The 20,416-nt window shown below is 32.7% G+C and overlaps 2 protein-coding genes across 2 annotated transcripts; one reads left to right on the forward strand and one right to left on the reverse strand.

Annotated features, from left to right (window-relative positions):
• The first annotated feature begins 1,330 nt into the window (after positions 1–1,330).
• LOC18048768 (crocetin glucosyltransferase, chloroplastic) lies at positions 1,331–3,017 on the forward strand. The gene has a single exon (XM_024189571.1). It carries the CDS (start codon positions 1,456–1,458, stop codon positions 2,920–2,922), a length of 1,467 nt encoding a protein of 488 aa, XP_024045339.1. The 5' UTR covers positions 1,331–1,455; the 3' UTR covers positions 2,923–3,017.
• A 4,625-nt stretch (positions 3,018–7,642) lies between these two features.
• Positions 7,643–8,800, reverse strand: LOC112099759. The gene has a single exon (XM_024187233.1). It carries the CDS (start codon positions 8,798–8,800, stop codon positions 7,643–7,645), a length of 1,158 nt encoding a protein of 385 aa, XP_024043001.1.
• Between the last annotated feature and the right edge of the window lie 11,616 nt (positions 8,801–20,416).

The raw sequence follows: 20,416 nt of genomic DNA on the forward strand, positions 1-20,416 counted from the left end.
TTTATTTATTTATTTATTTATTTTTGTAAAAATTCTAATGAAAGTAAATTTTTAGATTTTGTTTTTGAAATATTTTAGGATCTTCTTTATTATTGTTGAAATTTAAGAACTAAAAATGAAATGAATTTTGATCTTTATTATGATTTTTTCTTTTAGTATTAAATTTTCTGAATAAAAAAAGGTCTCGTAAAAGAAAATTTTACCTATGGCCCTAGATACTCTAAAATCAGCCTTGGACAATTTCTCTAATTTTTAAAATACGCATTTTAAATATCAAGTTCGCTACAAAATCTTTAAAAAAAAAAAAAAACTATTTCTTGTAGGATTGGATAGCGATGAATGAATATAGGCATCCACAAGATTCCAAATCAGTTGTTGGGTTTTCAGAAAACACAAAATAACAACCAGACAAATTCAGGCACAAAAAAGCTTGTAGTTGTGGCTCCACAATCACGCAGTCCAGATCAGCTCCCGTCCATGTAATCAATATATGGTCCAACTAGATGCCTCGTGACCTTTCTCACCCGACTAACAGCGAGTCAAGATATCTACACCGTCACTGTCACTGCACTTACCGCATTCAGAATTTTCAGATCCACCTGTCCATAACCTTCCCCAGGTCACTGCCACGGGCGTTCCCGCCACCACCATAGCTCCAATCGCCATCAGTCCCTAATAACCAAATCACCAACCCAACAGCTCACATCCGCCTAACAGGCCGATATCCTTCGTTTGATATTTTTCTTTTGTTTTTCTTTTATTTATTTTGAGTCTCCTAATTATTTTATGTTTTAATTTTTTTCTAATTTTTTAATTTTTCTATTTCCTTGTCTTTATGGTGTTTGTTTTCTGCTCCCGAGATCTTTTATATATGATCGTAAATGGTGTCGATTCACAGTTTGGATCAGAATCGTATCAGCGTTCAAATGGAGAGAGTTTGCTTATATTGGAGTTGATGAATAATTCTAATGGTGGTGCAATGAGATTTCGATGACCTGGCCATGTCGCTGATGGCATGGGTTGAGGCCTCATCGAGAGTCAGGCTGGGAATACTTGAGATGAAGTGGTTATCATTGCTGAGGTTTTGTAGTTTTTTAGTTCTGTTCTGCAGTTAATTAGCATTATGTTGTGGTGTATTCTATTATTTTTTATATTCTTATTTTCTTATCCCATATATTGTGCAATATGGTCTTGTATTTATGTCTATAAGATATTATATTGTTAGTCATTATTAATCTTCAATGATTGTGTTTGTATAAATATATATACATATATATATATATATATATATATATGTAGCAAATTCCAAGAAGGTTTTGACAAAAAAAAAAGTTGTTTGGTCCACTGAAAACTGTACCTGGCTGAGACAAAATCCGCTGTAAGTACGTGTCCTTTTTTAATCATCATCTCGAACGTCATTTTATCAAAGTGCAAGCCCTATTTAAACCTCCCACCATGTGCACTCAGACTCAAGTGTGCACGCAAATGCCAAAAAACAAGCACATGGAGCAGCAACAGCAACCCCACTTTCTTCTATTAACATTTCCAATACAAGGCCACATTAACCCATCCCTCCAATTCGCCAGGCGTCTTACGCGCATTGGCACACGTGTCACCTTCGCCACCGCCATCTCCGCCTACCGCCTCATGCCCAATAATCCCACGGCCGAAGACGGCTTGTCGTTTGCCAGCTTCTCCGATGGATATGACGACGGATTCAATTCCAAACAAAATGATCAGACGCACTTCATGTCGGAGTTCAAGCGTCGTAGCTCCGAAGCCCTGGCTGAGCTCATCACGGCCAGTCGAAACGAGGGTGGTCAACCGTTTACTTGCTTGGTTTACCCTCAACTCCTTATTTGGGCTGCTGAAGTGGCGCGTGCGTATCACCTCCCTTCGGCGCTACTCTGGCTTCAACCAGTCCTCGTTTTCGACGTTTATTACTATTACTTCTATGGATATGGCGATCTAATTGAAGGAAAGGTTAATGATTTGATAGAGTTACCGGGACTGCCGCCACTCACCGGCCGTGATCTTCCTTCTTTCCTAGATCCCAGAAATTCAAATGATGCTTACTCTTTCGTATTACCTTCTTTTAAAGAACAAATGGAGGCAATTGTTGAAGAAACCGATCCAAGAATTCTTGTCAACACGTTCGACGCATTAGAAGCTGAGACCTTGAAAGCTATCGATAAGTTCAATATGATCGCAATCGGACCGTTAGTTGCATCGGCGTTGTTGGACGGAAAAGAGCAGTACGGAGGCGATCTTTGCCAGAATAGTTCAATAGAGTATTATATGGAATGGCTAAGCTCGAAGCCCAAATCATCTGTTATCTACGTGGCGTTCGGAACCATATGCGTTCTGGAGAAGCGTCAAGTGGAGGAAATTGCACGGGGGTTGTTAGATAGTGGCCATCCATTCTTGTGGGTCAGTAGAGAAAACGACAATAAAGATAAAGATAAAGATAAAGATAAAGATGAAGGAGAAGATGACGTGATGATGAAGTACAAAGAAGAGCTGAATGAGAAGGGAATGATAGTGCCGTGGTGTTCACAAGTGGAGGTTCTGTCACATGAAGCGGTGGGGTGTTTTGTAACGCACTGTGGGTGGAGTTCGAGCTTAGAAAGCTTGGTATATGGCGTGCCTGTGGTGGCGTTTCCTCAGTGGACAGATCAAGGGACAAACGCTAAAATTATTGTGGACTTCTGCAAAACCGGAGTGAGAGTGAAGGCAAATGAAGAAGGGATTGTAGAAAGTGATGAGATTAACAGGTGTTTGGAGTTGGTGATCGGAGAAGGAGATGATTTTAGAAGAAATTCTTTGAAATGGAAGGATTTGGCCAGAGATGCCGTCAAACAAGGAGGGTCTTCACATAAGAATCTTAAGGCTTTTGTTGATGACTTTAGCACCAGCAAGTAAGTTTTATCTTTTTGTTTTTTCCTCGTTTTTACTCTTTGAATATCAGAAGATTGAATATATAAAAGAAAGACATTTGTAACGATTTTTACTTTTTATCTTCATCTGTCATATGGCACGACGGTTAAGCGACCATCATTAATTTGGTGTCAAGAAAATTTGATGACGGATTTTATATGTCAGGCAATGCATGATATATTATCCATTACGATTCTATCATAAATATTTTGATAATAAATTATCATGCATGACTAACATTTATTATAATTACTTTCAAAGCATGACTAATATCTATCGCAAGAGAATGATACATATAAATGAATTTGGCTGGAATTCCAAAATCTAAATAAATTTGACGAAATTTTAAAATTTTTAAATGAGTTGGGCTGGAATTACAAAATTATTTTATTTAATTATTAATTTATTCAATTAATTGTAATTATTATTGAATTAAATTTTAATTTTGAAATATATTCTTTTATAAATTATTATGATGACGATGATATGTGTATATGCTCCAAAATTATATAAATATATACAAATTAAGAATTTAAAATTAATTAAACTACATAATAATAACATGAATATATTATTTGTTCTTTTAAACTAAATACAATTACTATCAATCACATAATATGAACAAGAACATCATTCATTCTTAGGCTACATCAAACTCCATATTTCCACTAAAAACATAAAAATTCCAGCTTTTGAGAGGATCGGTACAAACGCTGCATGTTAACTTAACTAGCAAGCAAAAAACTAAAGCACCTCATCAACCAACTACAGTCTAACAAATTATGTGACGTTCAGGACAAAATCCAGCATGGGGTCCTTAGATCCAAAACACAATTTAGTTGCCGGCCACCTGGAATTTCAATTAAGAGAAAAAAAACATCAGTTGGATAATCTCAAAAACCAAGTTTCCATAAATTTTATCTTTGCAAAATGCACTAGGATTATTGTTAGGAATTTGGTGGGTGAAGCAGAACCATAGTTAAAATGAAATTGGAAGAAAAAATAAAGAACAAGTAGAAAGAGGACACCAAGAAATTACGTGGTTCAACTTTTAGTCTACATTCACGGGCGAAGACAGAAGGAAAATATTTTACTAGTGATATGAGAATTACAAGTATTGTAATATTTTGGCTTACTACCCAGAACCTCAATACACCTAATCTCTCACTCACTAGACTCATAAGAGCTTTATAATTTAAACCTTTAAAATTACCCAAGCTCCCTGCTTTCTCTCTCACAAATTTTTGATGCCAAAACGAAATGGGGAGCTCTATAATTTTTTTTCTCACCGTCATTATCTTCTTCATTCTTCTTTTTCATTCTTCAAAGAACGCTACTGCCAAATTCCATTTTTTCTTCGTCTTTCATTTTGTCTTTGTTCAAATTTGGCAGCTTCAACTCTTTTTCTTCTTCCTTGTTTTCTTTGGGTCGCAACTTCCCCTTCAATATTTGCTACTTCAAAGTTTCTTCATTCTTCTAGATTGGTGGCTGTCAAAGCCAATTTGAATTTGGCTTGTTAAAGCCACCGGCTTTGTCAGCCATTATTTTGACAATTATTTGCTTTAATAAACTTCAATATGGCCTCAAATTGACGTATACAATTTGAGAAAGTGCAACACCAACAAAACTCTCAATTATCTTAATGTAGTCTTATTGTACCTAACCGATAACTTTCAACGTAAAACATGAACTATAAAAAGCCTCAAACATATATATTTCACTTTAAACACTTTATGAACTAATAAAGTAATAGAGTACAGTCTAGAAAATTATTTACAAATTTATAACTGCCATAAAGCTTAAACCCTTATGTGGTGTAAAATTAAATTTTAAGATCTAAATCCCTAACATAACTTCAATAATTAAAAAAAAAAACCTAGAAATGATCAATAAAAGTTTTCTTTCTAATTTTCAAATTCCATTCACAATAATTTAATTCTAACTTAATAAGAAACAAAAACATTCAAATCATTATAATAAATGTTCATTCTAAAATATCACTTCCTAAGAACACATAAGAGTTGGGACAGAGGAGACGACATATTGGAGCTAGTGGAGGAGTTGTGGAGATATTAGTAGCAGATGCAGTAGAGAAGTGAGCATGCACCGAGTAGAAGGGGGTTAGTTCAGGTCGTTTGGAATTGGAGGCTGCTGGTTCTAGTTTGGCTCCTTTGGAGAAATTGAAGGGGGGCTGTGCGAGTTAAAAAGAAAGACGTTTGGCATTTGGGTTTTGTTTTAAATTAAGGTGGAGGTGCAATTAGTCATAAAAGAGGGTTAACTTAAAACAATTTAATTTTAAAGTGTCAATTATATTTAAAAGTTCATGACAAATGTTTATCATAGTGCACAAACACCGTCGAATAATCAAATCATGTAAAAATCAATGTTATATTACAATGGTATTTTTGTAATTAAAGTTATTATAGAAAACTTAAAATAATTGAATTAATAATAAAAAACGATGCCATTGCATACCATGCCTGTCATGGTTTGAAACGATGTCATTTCAATCTATGACAATGCCTGTCATGCTTCGCAAACAACGTTAGATGGTATCGTAAAACGACTTGTCATTTTAATTTATTAAAAAAAATCAACATTACATATATCTATCATTTACTTATGTCAGTAAGTTATAAGTCACGAATAAGTCATGTAATCTTGACATATAATTATATGTCACGAACATGTCATACACGTACATGATATATTTGTGACACAATGTTATCTGTTATAAAAATTTTGTTATTAATTTGCGTTTCTTTAGTAGTGTTTAGGATCATATGATATATGATATGGTAAGAGATGATATAATTAAATATTGTATTTTTGTATATTTAGTTGAATTTTGTATGATCATTAATTATATGTTTTTCAAAATAAATATACTTATGTCATATAATATTATTTATTTATTATCATCATATTTATAAAAAAATTTAGCATGCATTGCTCTTTTTATTATTATTGTTATCATTTTATATGTGGACATACCATTATATATATGGAATAATGAAAGTGAATCAGCTTCACAATATCACCTAGCAAGTACATGAAATGGTGGATCGGTACCCTAGTCTCCAGAGTGATGCTATATATTTATATATATGCACTTCACTCCGCAATATCAACCAGCAAGTACATGAAATGGGGTGAATTAGTACCCTAGTCTCCAGAGTAATGCTGTGTGTGTGTGTGTGTGTGTGTGTAGACACTTGTACAACTATGTGCTGAGATAAATTTGAGCTTTATGCCCTTTATCTTACATTTCCAAGTAAAAACATTCATTAGATAAAAGTTTGAGATTTACCTTAATTGGCCATGAGTCCAAATTTTATTATCTAGCTTGCCTCTTACTCGTGAATCCAACATTTTTTTCCTCTAATTTGCAGTGATTCTACCTTAAATTTTAGCTGCAAAATCAAGCTCACTATGCACACAAACACAATCGGCCAAGAGGGAGGGAGAGAGAGAGAGGTGCACTGTACTCATACCCCAGATTCTATGAATAGTGAACTCCGAATGAGCTGAAGGCACTTAAATATTATAGCTGAGTGCAGGAATCCCTCATGTGTTAGTACAAAATTGCCCATTCCATTATGAGCTAAAATAACACAATTGAAGGTTATACTTGCCCATAATGGACTACTATATAGGGTATGACAAAATTAGACTCATTAACATAATATTTGATCACTTAATAAATGAGCCTGTCAAAAATACTCTTTAATATTTGACATCAGTCACATATTAATTCGGTAAAACATGAAAAATAATTAGAATTATAACACCTTAGGCGAATCCCACATCGGCAAAGCACGGGAGAGATGCTGGGTTTATAAGAAGTGATCCACACCTTAATTGGCAAGACGCGTTTTGGGGTGTATGGGCGCCCCAAGAACAAATCCGTGTGGGCCTTGTTAAGGCCCAAAGCGGACAATATCTTGCCAGGTCTGGGTTGGGTCATGACATTATGGTATCAGAGCGGCTCCGCGTGTCCTCTTAAGCGATGGTGGGGCAAACCTCAACGAGGACGCTGAGTCCCCAAGGGGGGGTGCATGTAACACCTTAGGCGAATCCCACATCGGTAAAGCACGGGAGAGATGCTGGGTTTATAAGAAGTGATCCAAACCTTAATTGGCAAGACGCGTTTTGGGGTGTATGGGCGCCCCAAGAACAAATCCGTGCAGGCCTTGTTAAGGCCCAAAGCGGACAATATCTTGCCAGGTCTGGGTTAGGCCATGACAAGAATGATCTATGCCAATCTACAATATGTGAGAAATAAATCTAACACAATGTGCAAACTACAAGAAAAGTAAATTTTTTACTTGTACAACTATGTACTAACCGTTTTTAGGCAGAAAAGATTTTTGTTCAATCAAGTCATCAATAATAAACAAAAATAAGTGTATAACTTTTCTAATGGCAAAATAACTATTAAAAATAGCTTCGAATTTGGTTGTTAATAAATAAACTTTAGTATAAAACAGTAGTATCATTATTAAATAGTGGAGAATGCATATTTATAAAGGGTAAAATTATTGATCTGTTCTAAGTCAGATCTGGTCTATAAGGCAGACTAGTCTCTGCATTGATCAGGTAGAACAACGCCACATACCGATTTAATCATAATAAAAAGAACCCACAACTGTGTTTCTGCTTTGTTAGAATCCAAGGTTTTTAAAAGTTTATCAAGATATTCCTTTTAAAGATTCGGATCAGAAATATGTTTAACAAGCTCAAGAAAGGTTTCTTGGTCTTTAGTCAAAACATTGATTTTCTTGAGATAAGAAACTGAATCACTAGTGTTGGAACCACTAGAAGAAACAGATTCAGAGTCATTTAACTCATCAACCTGTAGGGGTTCACTATCTCCCGTCATGGAAGACTCAGAGTCAGAAGACTCTACAAGTAAATGGGCTACTTTAGAAAGAATTTCTTCATCAAGGCCAAGCTCATAGAGCTTTCTGTTCATTCTGCAAAACTTTACAGTGTGGCCTTTCTTTCCACATTTATAACATGTGGCTTCTTTGTAGTTAAAAGGACTCTTTTGTTTAGGTTTAAAATCCTTCTTTTTAGAGAAGCTGGGCTTCTTATAAGGCCTCGAAGGTTTCTTATAAGAAAGTTTTCTAAAATCTTGGAAGGGCTTCTTATGGCTTCTTGAATTGTAATATTTTTTGTAAGGTTTCGAAGAACACTTACCATTACAATCCTTAGAAGTAGAAGTTTTAAAGGGGTCATAATTGAATTGTTTACAGAAACTACCTAATTCTTGCTTAGATTTCCTAAGCTCCCATTTTAGTCGTTTCTGTAACTTCAAATCTTGACAAATCTTTAAAACTTCTTTGTTGACAAAACTGACAAGTTCACCACAGGTAAGCTCGTCATAAGGAATACGATTGTCATACAAGGCTTTAATGGAATTTCTAACCTTCTCTCCTAAAAGGGTTGGTAAACCTGCAAGGAATTTTTCCTTCCAAGTTGTATGATTTGCATCATCCCTAAGGAAAAGTCTGGTAAAGAAAGTGGTTTTATAACTTTGGAATTCACTAAGTTTCCTATACCTGAGATTGTGTAGCAACTCAGCGTTCTTATCCCTAAGGTGCGAAGGGTCACCTATGAAATGAAGGGATATAGTCAAAATTAGGGTAGCAACAGCATCCTGAATTGGACTATTGAACTCATCAAGAATAGGGACTCCATTCTCATCGACTTGAATAGAATTTAAGACATCTAATTGTTGCTGTTGGGTGAGAAGGTGATCCCACCAACCTTTAAGTTGACCCGTAAACCCTGCGATGAGAATTTCTGCTATGGCTCTATCAGAAGTTCCCCCCTGAGTTTTATAGGCATTGGCTACCATGGTCATTTGTTGCAACAAGCCTAAGATGTTGTACTCAGACATACATCAATATTCCACTCATAGACAGAAGATGCATTAAATCGCGATTGATTTAAAGCACTTGGTTTATTATTTATAGCTAGATCTGGTGGAGTCTTGACAGTAGGTAAGGCTAATTCCCAATGGATTTTGTTGGCTTTAGGAGCAGATGGTTCATCTTTAAATGCTTCTATATCGGAAGAGGCTATAGAAACATTGTCATGTTCTAGTACACCAATCTTGCTAGATTGGGCACTATCCGGGGCTATCTGGACCTTAGAAGAAGAAGAAGAAGAAGCTTCTATTCTATCTAATTGGTCTCTAATGGCTTTAGTAAAATATGATTTTGACTATTGCACAAGCTTTTGGCTAGTTTTCGAAACCTGAAAAGGTTTGAAAATAGGTTCCTTAAGCTTTTTGTCAGAATCCGATATTGTGCTAATAGGAGAAACAGCTATGGTTGACCTTTGGAATTGGCTTTCTATCCTAGTCAACTGTTTTCCTATCGTATTTAAGTTAGTATTACAGAAATTATTCTGTTGAATAATACTACTTAAATTCGCATCAGAATCATTTGGTTTAGGGATTTTATAAAGTGAGGCTCTAATTTGGACAGGAGGTTCACCGTGATTAACAGTTAAACTCCTAAGAGGTGAATGCTCAGATTCTATAGTTCTATCACTATCAGAAAGTTTCCACTTATAAATTTTCTTCCTAATAGTAATAGGGTTTGATTCTTTAAAAGGATAAGAGATGTTGTTATTCGAAGAATATATCTCAAACCAATCAAAAAACAATATGTGAATTTATAAATTCATAATATGTGTCTTGAATTTCTTTTCTTTGATTTAGAAAATGTTTAAAAAACCAAAGTCTTTTTTCTTTATTACCGTCTGAATAAAAATCATTGTGGAGAAAAGTTTTATCCAGTTCAAAATTTTTTTCAATGACATTTATAACATTTTCCGTGACTGCAGAAAACGTATGAGAAGTTGGAGGAGAAGGTTCCTTCTCTTCCTGTCTTTGTTCATGTTGGCTGCTAGTGTAGATAGGGTGAGGAACACTAGTGGTATAATCAACAGAATGTATAGAGGAACTAGGTATATCCGAAGTGGAAAACCTGGGTTGACTTTGTTGAAAAGGAAGATTTATTACGGAAGGAACTTTTGTAAATTTTCTTTCTAATGAAGGAATGCTTGAGCAAGAATCTTTATCGGAGAATCTAGTTGAAGTAGATCTCCTAAAGGACAGTTTTACTTTACCATATGAATACTGAGTCACATTTTGCAACTCTGTATTTGGCTCAAGTTGTTTTGGAATCACTAGAGCAGTGGCTCCTTCAAGAATCCATTCATCGGGAAGATTGACATCTTTCCATTGGATAGGTTTTGGAATAACATTGTTAGCTTTAAACAGGTCAGTCTGTAAGAGAAGAGTCTCATCTCTTTTTTACTGAAATTTATGTTGCGTGCTAAACGCAGAAATCATGGTTTTATAGGAAATTTTATAAATTAAGGCTACAGGAATAGATCCCTCAATCATATCATAATTGTGGGTCTTGATTTGTAAAATCATACTTTTTAAAATGTTTTTGTCTTTTAAAGAAATTGTTATGTTCGGATAACAATTAAATGAAATTGGACCTTTACACAGACTTGATTCTATACTACTTAGTAAAGAATCATCAAAAGAGATGAATCGACCATCTCTCAGAACGACAAGGATGGAAGTATTAAGTCCTTCTTTAGTAAGGGGTTTTATGCCGACTTGTATTAAGCCGATGTGAATATAATGAAAATTTTTATCTCTTAATTTCTTTACAGATTGCTCTGAAAATAAATGAATTGTTTCAAAAGGCTTTGAAAGGGTTATATCGCGTTCTTCAGTCTTTATAACATAATCATTCTTTAAAAAATCAAGCTTTTTTGTTTTATAAATAATTTCTTTATTAACTTTAGGTAATTCCCAATTATCAATTGCTTTATTAAAATCTTCAATCACAAATTCTTCCGAATTCACAACATTCTTTGAATCACTAGTTCTTCCAGAAGAAGAGCTAGAGAAAGATGATGCTCTACAGGGTAGAGAATCCATGGTGTTAAAACTAAAATCTATATGAATGCCTACAGGTATGGTTTTACAGCCCTAAACGAAAAATCTTATCCTAAAACGGGACTTACTACCAGTAAAAAATTCAGCACACACACAGAGAATAATTTAAGACAACATAGATTCTTTACAACTATATCACATATACTTCCCAGGCTCTGATACCAGAAGGAAATGCCATCCAGTGCCTAAATCTTTTTAAAACCCATTATGTACCTACAGAATCTGAGAAACGATTTCCTCCTTTTCTCTGCTTCTGTACAAATTTCTTTCTTCCCTGGGTATGGATGTGGAACTTCCGATACCATCCACAAGATGCCCAACTAATTTTACAAAGAACCTTTAAAGTTAAATGGTGGTCAAAATTTGATGAACAATCCAAATTGACTGTTAATATGATCGAAAATTGGCTCTCCTCTAAAAACCTTCTTCACCCAACCATTAAAGATATTAAAGCCCAAGGAACCTTCATATATATATATATATATATATGTAATTTTTTTTTTACTTTCGGACTTAATGTGGTTGTTTTGACTCATTGTCAACAAACAATGTATCTTGTCTAGATTTTACTCAGCATACCAACTCTCTAGTGAAAGATCATTACTGTCTGGCACAATGAGCACTTAGTACCATATTTATTAAAGGAAAATTTTCCTCTAGCATTTTATGGGTCATATTGACTCAGTATCGAGAGAGATTGCATATAAGCTATTTAGTGGGTGGTCTTGCCACATTGTTGAAAGAAGGATTATTATTGTCTGGTATAGCGTGTTCTTGACACCACACTTAATGGAAGATCATTACCCTCTAGCACACTAAGCTCTTAATACTATATTTATTAGAGTGAGGATTTTCAGGAGTGGTAATACCTAAAATACTAGCTATGCAACCTAAGATGAGGGTGAATTAGGTTTGAAAAAAAAATTATGTTATGCTTGCATAAAAGTTAATGCAAATCTTAAACAAATTCAAAACAATAGTAGATAAACCAATCAAAAAGTAAAGAGATAAGGGAAAAGAATTTCAAACACAGATTTTTATGTCGTTTGGCCAACCCTGCCTACGTCCACGCCTCCAACCTCACCGGGCTTGAGGATTCTATTATTCAAGCCTCCAAGGCTTCAATACCTTTTACAATTGACTTCACAAATGTCAATCAACCTTTACAATAAGAGATTGTCCCAAATCTCTTAACCTAAGTATATCTCACACTCACAATCACTCGAAAATAAAGATTACAAAAGCGTTTTCCCTCACACAACATATATGTTTACAAGTGAAAGCTCAAAGTGTGATTCAACGAAACAATGACAAGTTTAGAGCTCAGTATAGATTGTTTACTCAGTAGTAAGCTCAACTATGACTGTTAGATCACTTTTTATTTGAATTTGGTTGAGTCATTTTATGGTCGCTACTGAAAAACTAGTCGTTGTTGACTTTCTGCATACAATTAGACCGCCGTTAGCCTTTAACTAATTGCCATTTTGACTTAAGCAAGTGACTATAATTTCAAATTGTTGGATCATCATTTTCTAGATGTTGAATCGTCGTTAGTTTCCAATGTAACACTTTAGGCGAATCCCACATCGGCAAAGCACGAGAGAGATGCTGGGTTTATAAGGGGTGATCCACACCTTAATTGGCAAGACGCATTTTGGGATGTATGGGCGCCCCATGAACAAAATCGTGCTGGCTTTATTAAGGGCTAAAACGGACAATATCTTGCCAGGTCTGGGTTGGGTTATGACATTATGGTATCAGAGCAACTCCACATATCCTCTTGAACGATAGTGGGACAAACCTCAGCGAGAACGCTAAGTCCCCAAAGGGGGGGTGTATGTAACACCTTAGGCAAATCCCACATCGGCAATGCACGAGAGAGATGTTAGGTTTATAAGGGGTGATCCATACCTTAATTGATAAGACGCGTTTTAAGGTGTATGGGCACCCTATAAGCAAAAATTTGCAAGTCTTGTTAAGGGTCAAAGCGGACAATATCTTATCAGGTCTGGGTTGGGTTACGACATTATGGTATTTTAGCGGCTCAGCGTGTCCTCTTGAACGATTGTGGGGCAAACCTCAACAAGGACACTGAGTCCCTAACGGGGGTGTATGTAACGCCCTAGGCGAATCCCACATCGGCAAAGCACAAGAGAGATGCTGGATTTATAAAGAGTGATCCACAACTTAATTGGCAAGACGCGTTTTGGGGTGTAAAGCGAACAATATCTTGTCAGGTCTGAGTTGGGTCATGACATCTAGTAACTTGCAAAAGAGATATCGACTTACCATATTTCCAAAAGTCTATTTGCCGTTAGTGTCCAGAATTTAAACTTCAAATTTTACTCAATATCGGTTAGTTGTTTATATACTAAGGGTTAGTCGATTGCGTCCAGAGAGGATGTAATCTTGCCTTAATTAATCGGTTAGCCCTTTTTTAGCAAGCAGGAAACCGTTTATTACCAAAATTTTATTCTATGCTCAATTCATTGCGTGGCTTAAGAAATTTGGACTAAAAAATATATAACTCAATGAAGAAAAAAAAAGTTATATACTTGGTATCGTCATCTTGTTATAGCACTCAAATAAATGAAATTTTATCTTAAAGCTATACCAGATATATAGATGCAATACCATTAGTTAACATTCAAAGATTCTGGGAAACTTTAATACGACATCAACTAATCAATTAGGTTGCATTAGCCAACACAAAATAACTAAAAACAGAACAAATTCTATGAAAAATTAATCTAAAAATCTTTGAAAAGTAATTGCTTTTGTACTATGAATTAAAAGTAAAAAGGAAAAGCATTCCACACACTTTGACATGCTATGAAATATCTCATATACTTCATTTTTTGTCTCGACCTCTCAACAACAGTCAAAAAAATTTCAAAGAGCCAACTTCGACCTCGTGAATTTAGATTTATATAAGTATATACAAATCGACAACAGGTCTTATTCTAACGATTAAAACTAATGCTTTCCATGGTCACTATAAGTAAAAAGAAATTAAAGTTATTTTTCTCCTTTCTTTTTCCTAGGACAACTCTTGTTCAAACCAAAAAACCTTGATCTTGAACATCTTTATAATCAAAACACAATTACCTACATACAGTGCCATATCGTAATGTGCAAAGAGGAAGACGCATAAGACAATCAATATCACTAATAGCATATATTTTCTTCCCTTTTTAAATTGGAGACAGCCAGCTGAAGCTTGACTTGCTTATCAGCCTCGCTTGGATTCAACCACTTGAGAGGAAGCCAACAACAGTTTTTGCATTAGATGCTCTGCCTATATTTTCCTCGCCAATCCTTTTACATTGGAAGCATAAGACATTAAAAAAAACACTGATAGTAACAAATTAACTGACAATTCAAAATGTTATACAATTCATGTTAATTACTATAATCTAATAAGGCAAGGAAAAAAAATTAAGGACATTAATTGCAGAAAAAAAGTGAAACAATTATTCAAAAATATAGATCTTAATGTATGAAAATACAAACAAAAGCCTAAAGCCTAAAGGATCTGTTTTTTGATTTGAGATTAAAAAAATCAAATTTATATTTTAACAAAGAATAATAATTTTCAAATTTACGCATATAAAAGAATATAAAAATGTGTAAATATGTTTTCATTTAGTTAGTAGCTTTGCTCGTCTAAACATAACTCTTTTTTTAGTGTTGTATTAAAATAAAAAATAATTGAATACTATTTAGAGTAATATATTATATAATTTTAGGAAAAGCACATCTACACCCCCAAATTTTGGAGAAATGGCCATCAACACCCCCAAGTTTTTAAAGAGGGACACCAAGACCCCTTTTTAATGATTATAACCTTTATTTCTATTATCCCAAAAGAATTAACTCTAATATTTTATAATAAATAGAAATATAATATTAAAATAAATATAATAATATATACATTTTAAAATAATTTCAATATTTAAAAAATATTTTAATATTTTATAATCTATTAGATATATTTTATTATTTTAAAGAAAATTTTATGATAAATAGAATCATAATATTAAAATAAATGTATTAAAAATTTAAATTATTTTTAATATTATGTAAAATAATAATTTTAACAATATTAGTATGCGAGAATGTTTTTAATTGTAGAACGTATTTAATGCAAATATTTATTTAAAATCTCTACAATGAATAAAAATATATTATTAAAATAAATATAATAATTTACATATTAGAATTTATTAAATATTAAATATTTTAATATTGTTATTCTACTGCATAAATTACATTATTTATAGAATTTGTATGTACTAAAAATTTTAAAGTCAATTTTTTAGAATAATAGAGGTAAATGGTATAATGGTCAAAATGAGGTCTTAGTGTCCCTCTTTAAAAGCTTGGGGGTGTTGATGACCATTTCCCCAAACCTTGGGGGTATAGATGTCATTTTTCCTATAATTTTTTTAGAAAAAGTTTACAATCTATATACAAATTATGATTTATAATTTAATGGGATTCTATATACGTATACTTTATAGTATAGTCTGAAAGTTCTCCGAGTGTTAACTTGGGAACCTATTCCCATAAATATACAAAGAGGCATCTGCTTTATTTTAAATTAATATTATAATATTATAGTTATATTATTAATTTGCTTAACTTTATAATATAATACCGGCAATAATTTGCAATGATAATTAACAACATTTATCATTACATCATTAAAAAATTTAGGAAAATTATCATTTGAATACCCTTAGTTTACTTCATTATCAAAAATACTACAACACTTTGAGGGTGTATCAATCGTCCACCCTAAGTTGACAAAATGTATCAGCTGACCACCAAACCGTTAGTTACCGTTTAAGTATGATGACGTCAGAAGGGTAATTTAGTCTTTTCATATGATACAAGTGATAATTTAAGGGTATACAAGTGATAAAAAGAGAATTTAATGGTATACAAGTGATAATTTTCAAGGGTAAAATCGTCAATTCACTGTAATTCCGTTAACTTTCAAACGGCAACTAATGGTTTGGTGGTTGGCTGATACATTTTGTCAACTAAGGGTGGACGATTGATACACCTTCAAAGTGTTGTAGTATTTTTGATAACAGAACAAATATAGGGTATACGAATGATAATTTCCCAAAAATTTATTACCAACAAAATGTTGTTGTATTTAGAATTAAAAAAAGTATAATATTAATAAAGTTATCATATATCTGTTCAGTTTAATAATAACAATAATAATAATAATAGTAATGGCTAACAAATATACTCATCAAAAACATTAATAATAGATGTTAAGAGTGAAGGACAACATTTGTCCATGAGGTTCCTGAAAAACGCAACTTTTGTGCAGTAAAATTAAATCGACTTCATTCAAAAATAAAAATCAAGAGGAAAGATTGAAGTTTGTTTACCTCACTTGTAGTTTCAGAAACGACTTCGTGAGGTAGAAAAAAATGACTGAAAACAACAAGGTACGAACACTGTCCAGAAAATATTCCTCTGCATGAACAGCTTTTGTTTTGCCACGATTTGAGTTAAAGCACCCCAATTGTGATGCCTCTAATCAGTCCACACTTAGAAATGTTCTAGAAGTTCATAGGATTTTGAATCTTCAAATTTCGTTTAGAAATGAGAGAGATAATGAAGAAACATAAATGCTAATTCATGATGATTCATTCCACTAAATAAAGCCACCATTATCTTTTCAATAATGGCACCAAACATTATCATGTGCTAGACCCACCCACTAAGCCATTATTTATTGAATGTGATCTTATCACTTCAATAATTTATTTAATCAAATTATTTTGAATAAATAAATAGCTAAATTAATTAATTTTGTCTTTAATTAATGAAGGGAAATTATCAGTCATATACCCTTAAATGACACCAGTATCAAACGTGCTACAACACTTTTCAAGTGTATCACTCGTATACCCTAAGTTGACAAAACACTTCTGCCGTCCACCAATCCGTTAACTGTCGTTTGCGAGCGCTGACATCGTAAGGATAATCTAGTCTTTTTTTAAAAACGACATGTCATCCCATTTACCTAGTAAAAAACGACATGTCATATGATATATTTTGATAAAATGACATGTCATCCCATTTATCATATAATTGTTAATAATTGCTAAAAAAAAAAGCTACTTTACAACCGAATCTACTCCTTCAAAATTTAACCTAAATTATTGAAGATCTACTCCTCCAAGCTCAAACTTGAATTTTTTATGGTATAATATGTATAATTGTAAATAATATGTTGTTAATAATTTTTTATGGTATAAGATGAATATTTTTTATGGATTAATTGTTAATAAGATGAATATTTTTTATGGATTAATTGTTAATAATATGTACCATTAATAATTCATATTTTTTTAATTAAAAAATGTATTGTTAATAACAAAATAAAAAAAATTGTGTATTGAAAATTTACATTAATTTTCAAGGTAAATTTATTTTTTTGCCTCATTTTGAGTTTAAAGGGTAAAATAATCATTTTGCTCAAATTCTGTTAAGTTCTTAACGGTAGTAAACGGAAAGGTGGACGCTAGAACTCTTTTGTCAACTTAGGGTATACGAGTGATATAAGCGAAAAATGTTGTAGCACGTTTGATACTGGTGTCATTTAAAGGTATATGGCTGATAATTTCCCATTAATTAATCCCATTTTGATAAAATCAAATGGTTAATTGTGGGCTTATTTTGTGACGTGTTCTAATGCTTTCTCCTAATCCATATCAGGTCCAATAAAAGCCCAAAATTGGTCTAGAAGTCCATACTCATTTACGAACCAGAACATGTCCAAAATGGTCATTTTACGTGCTCGATATTATACATAATGTTTAATTAAGGATTTATGAAATTTATTTTGTTCCTTAAACTATTTATGGAACATCTAAATTTCTATCTTAAATCATATTTAAGATATATATATATATTCATTCTTAATGAATTATAATATAAATACCGATTTTCCTAAAATTAGGAAATTTAACTTCTCATTTTCTAGTAACTCCTTTTTCATTTCTATTAGGTGTGTGATCTTTTAGGTTCTTTGTTATAAGGTAGTAGAACTATTTTAATGATAACTCTTTATTCATTAAATGATGCTAAACTCTTTAGTCATCAATTAGAACTTTTCTAATGATCTTAAGATACATTGGTAATACGCTTTACCAATAATGATCTTAAGGTTTCTACAAGTCATGAGTGACACCTAGCAGTATTTCACAACCACCCAAATAACAAGAATTGTTGGATCTATAGAACCTATTCCATTGTATCTCTATGTCTTGGTCTCTTCATCATCCATGTCCAAAGAAAAGCACGGCTAATGGTTTAGTGTGTTAAGCATTTATGCTTTATCTCAAAATAAATCTAAATGAACTTGGCATGAAAATATAATTTGAACTCCTTCAAACATATTTTACCTTGGCCAAGGATTTCTCATGCCAATTCATATTATCTCACAGGGACATCCTTTTTGTATATTACAAAGTGATGAATTTCATATTGGCCATACACTTGTCTCCATACATACCCAACCATGACAGCTATTGCTAGATCTCTTCCTTGATTAAGAATTAATCATTATGCTTTCACATATCAGAGATGTCTATGTATAAGACATCTGTGATGCCTCAGGTCTAAAGACCATTACTAAACATAATGTCTATCACAATGTATAATAAGTCATTAACACTCAAAATCATATGGCTTATTATATTTGGTCAAGTTTAGTAAACTCGTTCTCTCAACAAGTACCTATGTGTTTGACTTGACATCTCATATCAATGATATGAAACTCACTGTTCATTTTAGTATCACATACCATAAATGAGTTATAACACATACTAGTGTTTATAGGAATTTATCATAAATCCACTACTAGGAACTATTTTAGAAGTATAGTACAAAGGATACACGTTTCATATTCTTGACAAACTCGAGAATGTGTTGCTTAACGATTTTACTCTTGGACTATATTCATTAAATTAATTTATGAATGTTGATAACTTTGCCATTTTATAAATATTAAAATGCAATCATATACAATAATTCCCTAAAAGCAAACACCATTCGATTGGCTTTTAGGGCATATCACTAACAAAGAGTACCATTAATCGTTATACTAGTAATAAAACAATATCATCAAATATTAACCTTACATGTAATCATGTATAAGCTCCTAGAACAATTCATAGAAATTTTTGTAACTTCAAATCGGGGAGTAAATAAAACCATAAAGGGTAATTTAATTAATTTCATAGAAATTTGTATGAAATATTTTAATTAGAGATTGTTATCTTATAGTTGCCATATCCAAATTTAAATTGTACTATTAATATTAGTCAATAATACAAATAATTATGAGTAATTGCAATAATTAGTATTGCTACTAATATAATTGTTTGAAAATTATCCAACGGCTATAATGAAAAATTATTTTAATTCTCATATTGGTATTGATAGATATAATAAGAGTTTGAATTCCTTTACGGTACATTTTAGAGTTGATTTCTTCTAAATACTTGGGAAAATTTTTTTTTGATCTGTGTTATAGACCTATCTATCTAGATTGCATTGCGCCACATAGAGTTAGATAAAAAAGACACAAACTCCCAAAAATAAAGAATTTTCAAAAAATTTTATATTGCAAAATATTTGTAGGTTTATAATGTCATAATAAAAACATATAATTTATTTAATATCAAAAATAATTTCCTTGATTTATAATGAATATAGTTTACCCTAATATAAATATTATTCTCATTATTTTAGACGTTACATATTTTAAAAATATATTTTATATTGAGAGGTTTTTGATACTCTCATAAATTAAATGAAGATTTTAATATTTAGTTAAAAGATGAAGGAACCAAATTACCTTGATATTTGCAAAGTTTTCCATTTGATTCGATGACTGCTTAGAATGCCAATAAATTTAAAATAAACAATTGAACTTGTACATTAAGGGACCCCAATTTCGTAGATCAGTCATCAGTCATACTCAAGAGTCAAGCTAAAGTCACTCATCGGTCATCACGTACTGTGTGTCGTCTGTCAAACCCTCGCTACTGAGTACCAATTGAAGCTGATTTTTCACCAAATCATTTTGTCTCACTAACAAAAATGGTTCGTCTTGCAGGGATTGAAGCTCACAATCGGTGACTTTCTTACAAATCAGTAGCTCATCTTTCTCACTCGTTGTATATATGTGCTTACTTTTAATTTGCTGCATTTTTATGTGGGTCTTTGTTGGCGTGGAGCCCATGCTGGGTCGCTTGGATTTAATTTTAATCAAGGGTTTTGGAGTTGACGATGGATGCCACGTGGATTTATTACATATCATTTAATTTAATTTTATATTTAGGAGGTTGCTTTCTTCAAGAAATCGGTGTGTATATTACAAAATATATTTGTGGAAAATGATGCCATGTGGTCCCATTCAAACTTTATTACGTATACTATAACTATGTG

This window comes from Citrus clementina, unplaced genomic scaffold (genome assembly GCF_000493195.1).
Source record: "Citrus clementina cultivar Clemenules unplaced genomic scaffold, Citrus_clementina_v1.0 scaffold_3, whole genome shotgun sequence".
NCBI lineage: Eukaryota > Viridiplantae > Streptophyta > Magnoliopsida > Sapindales > Rutaceae > Citrus > Citrus x clementina.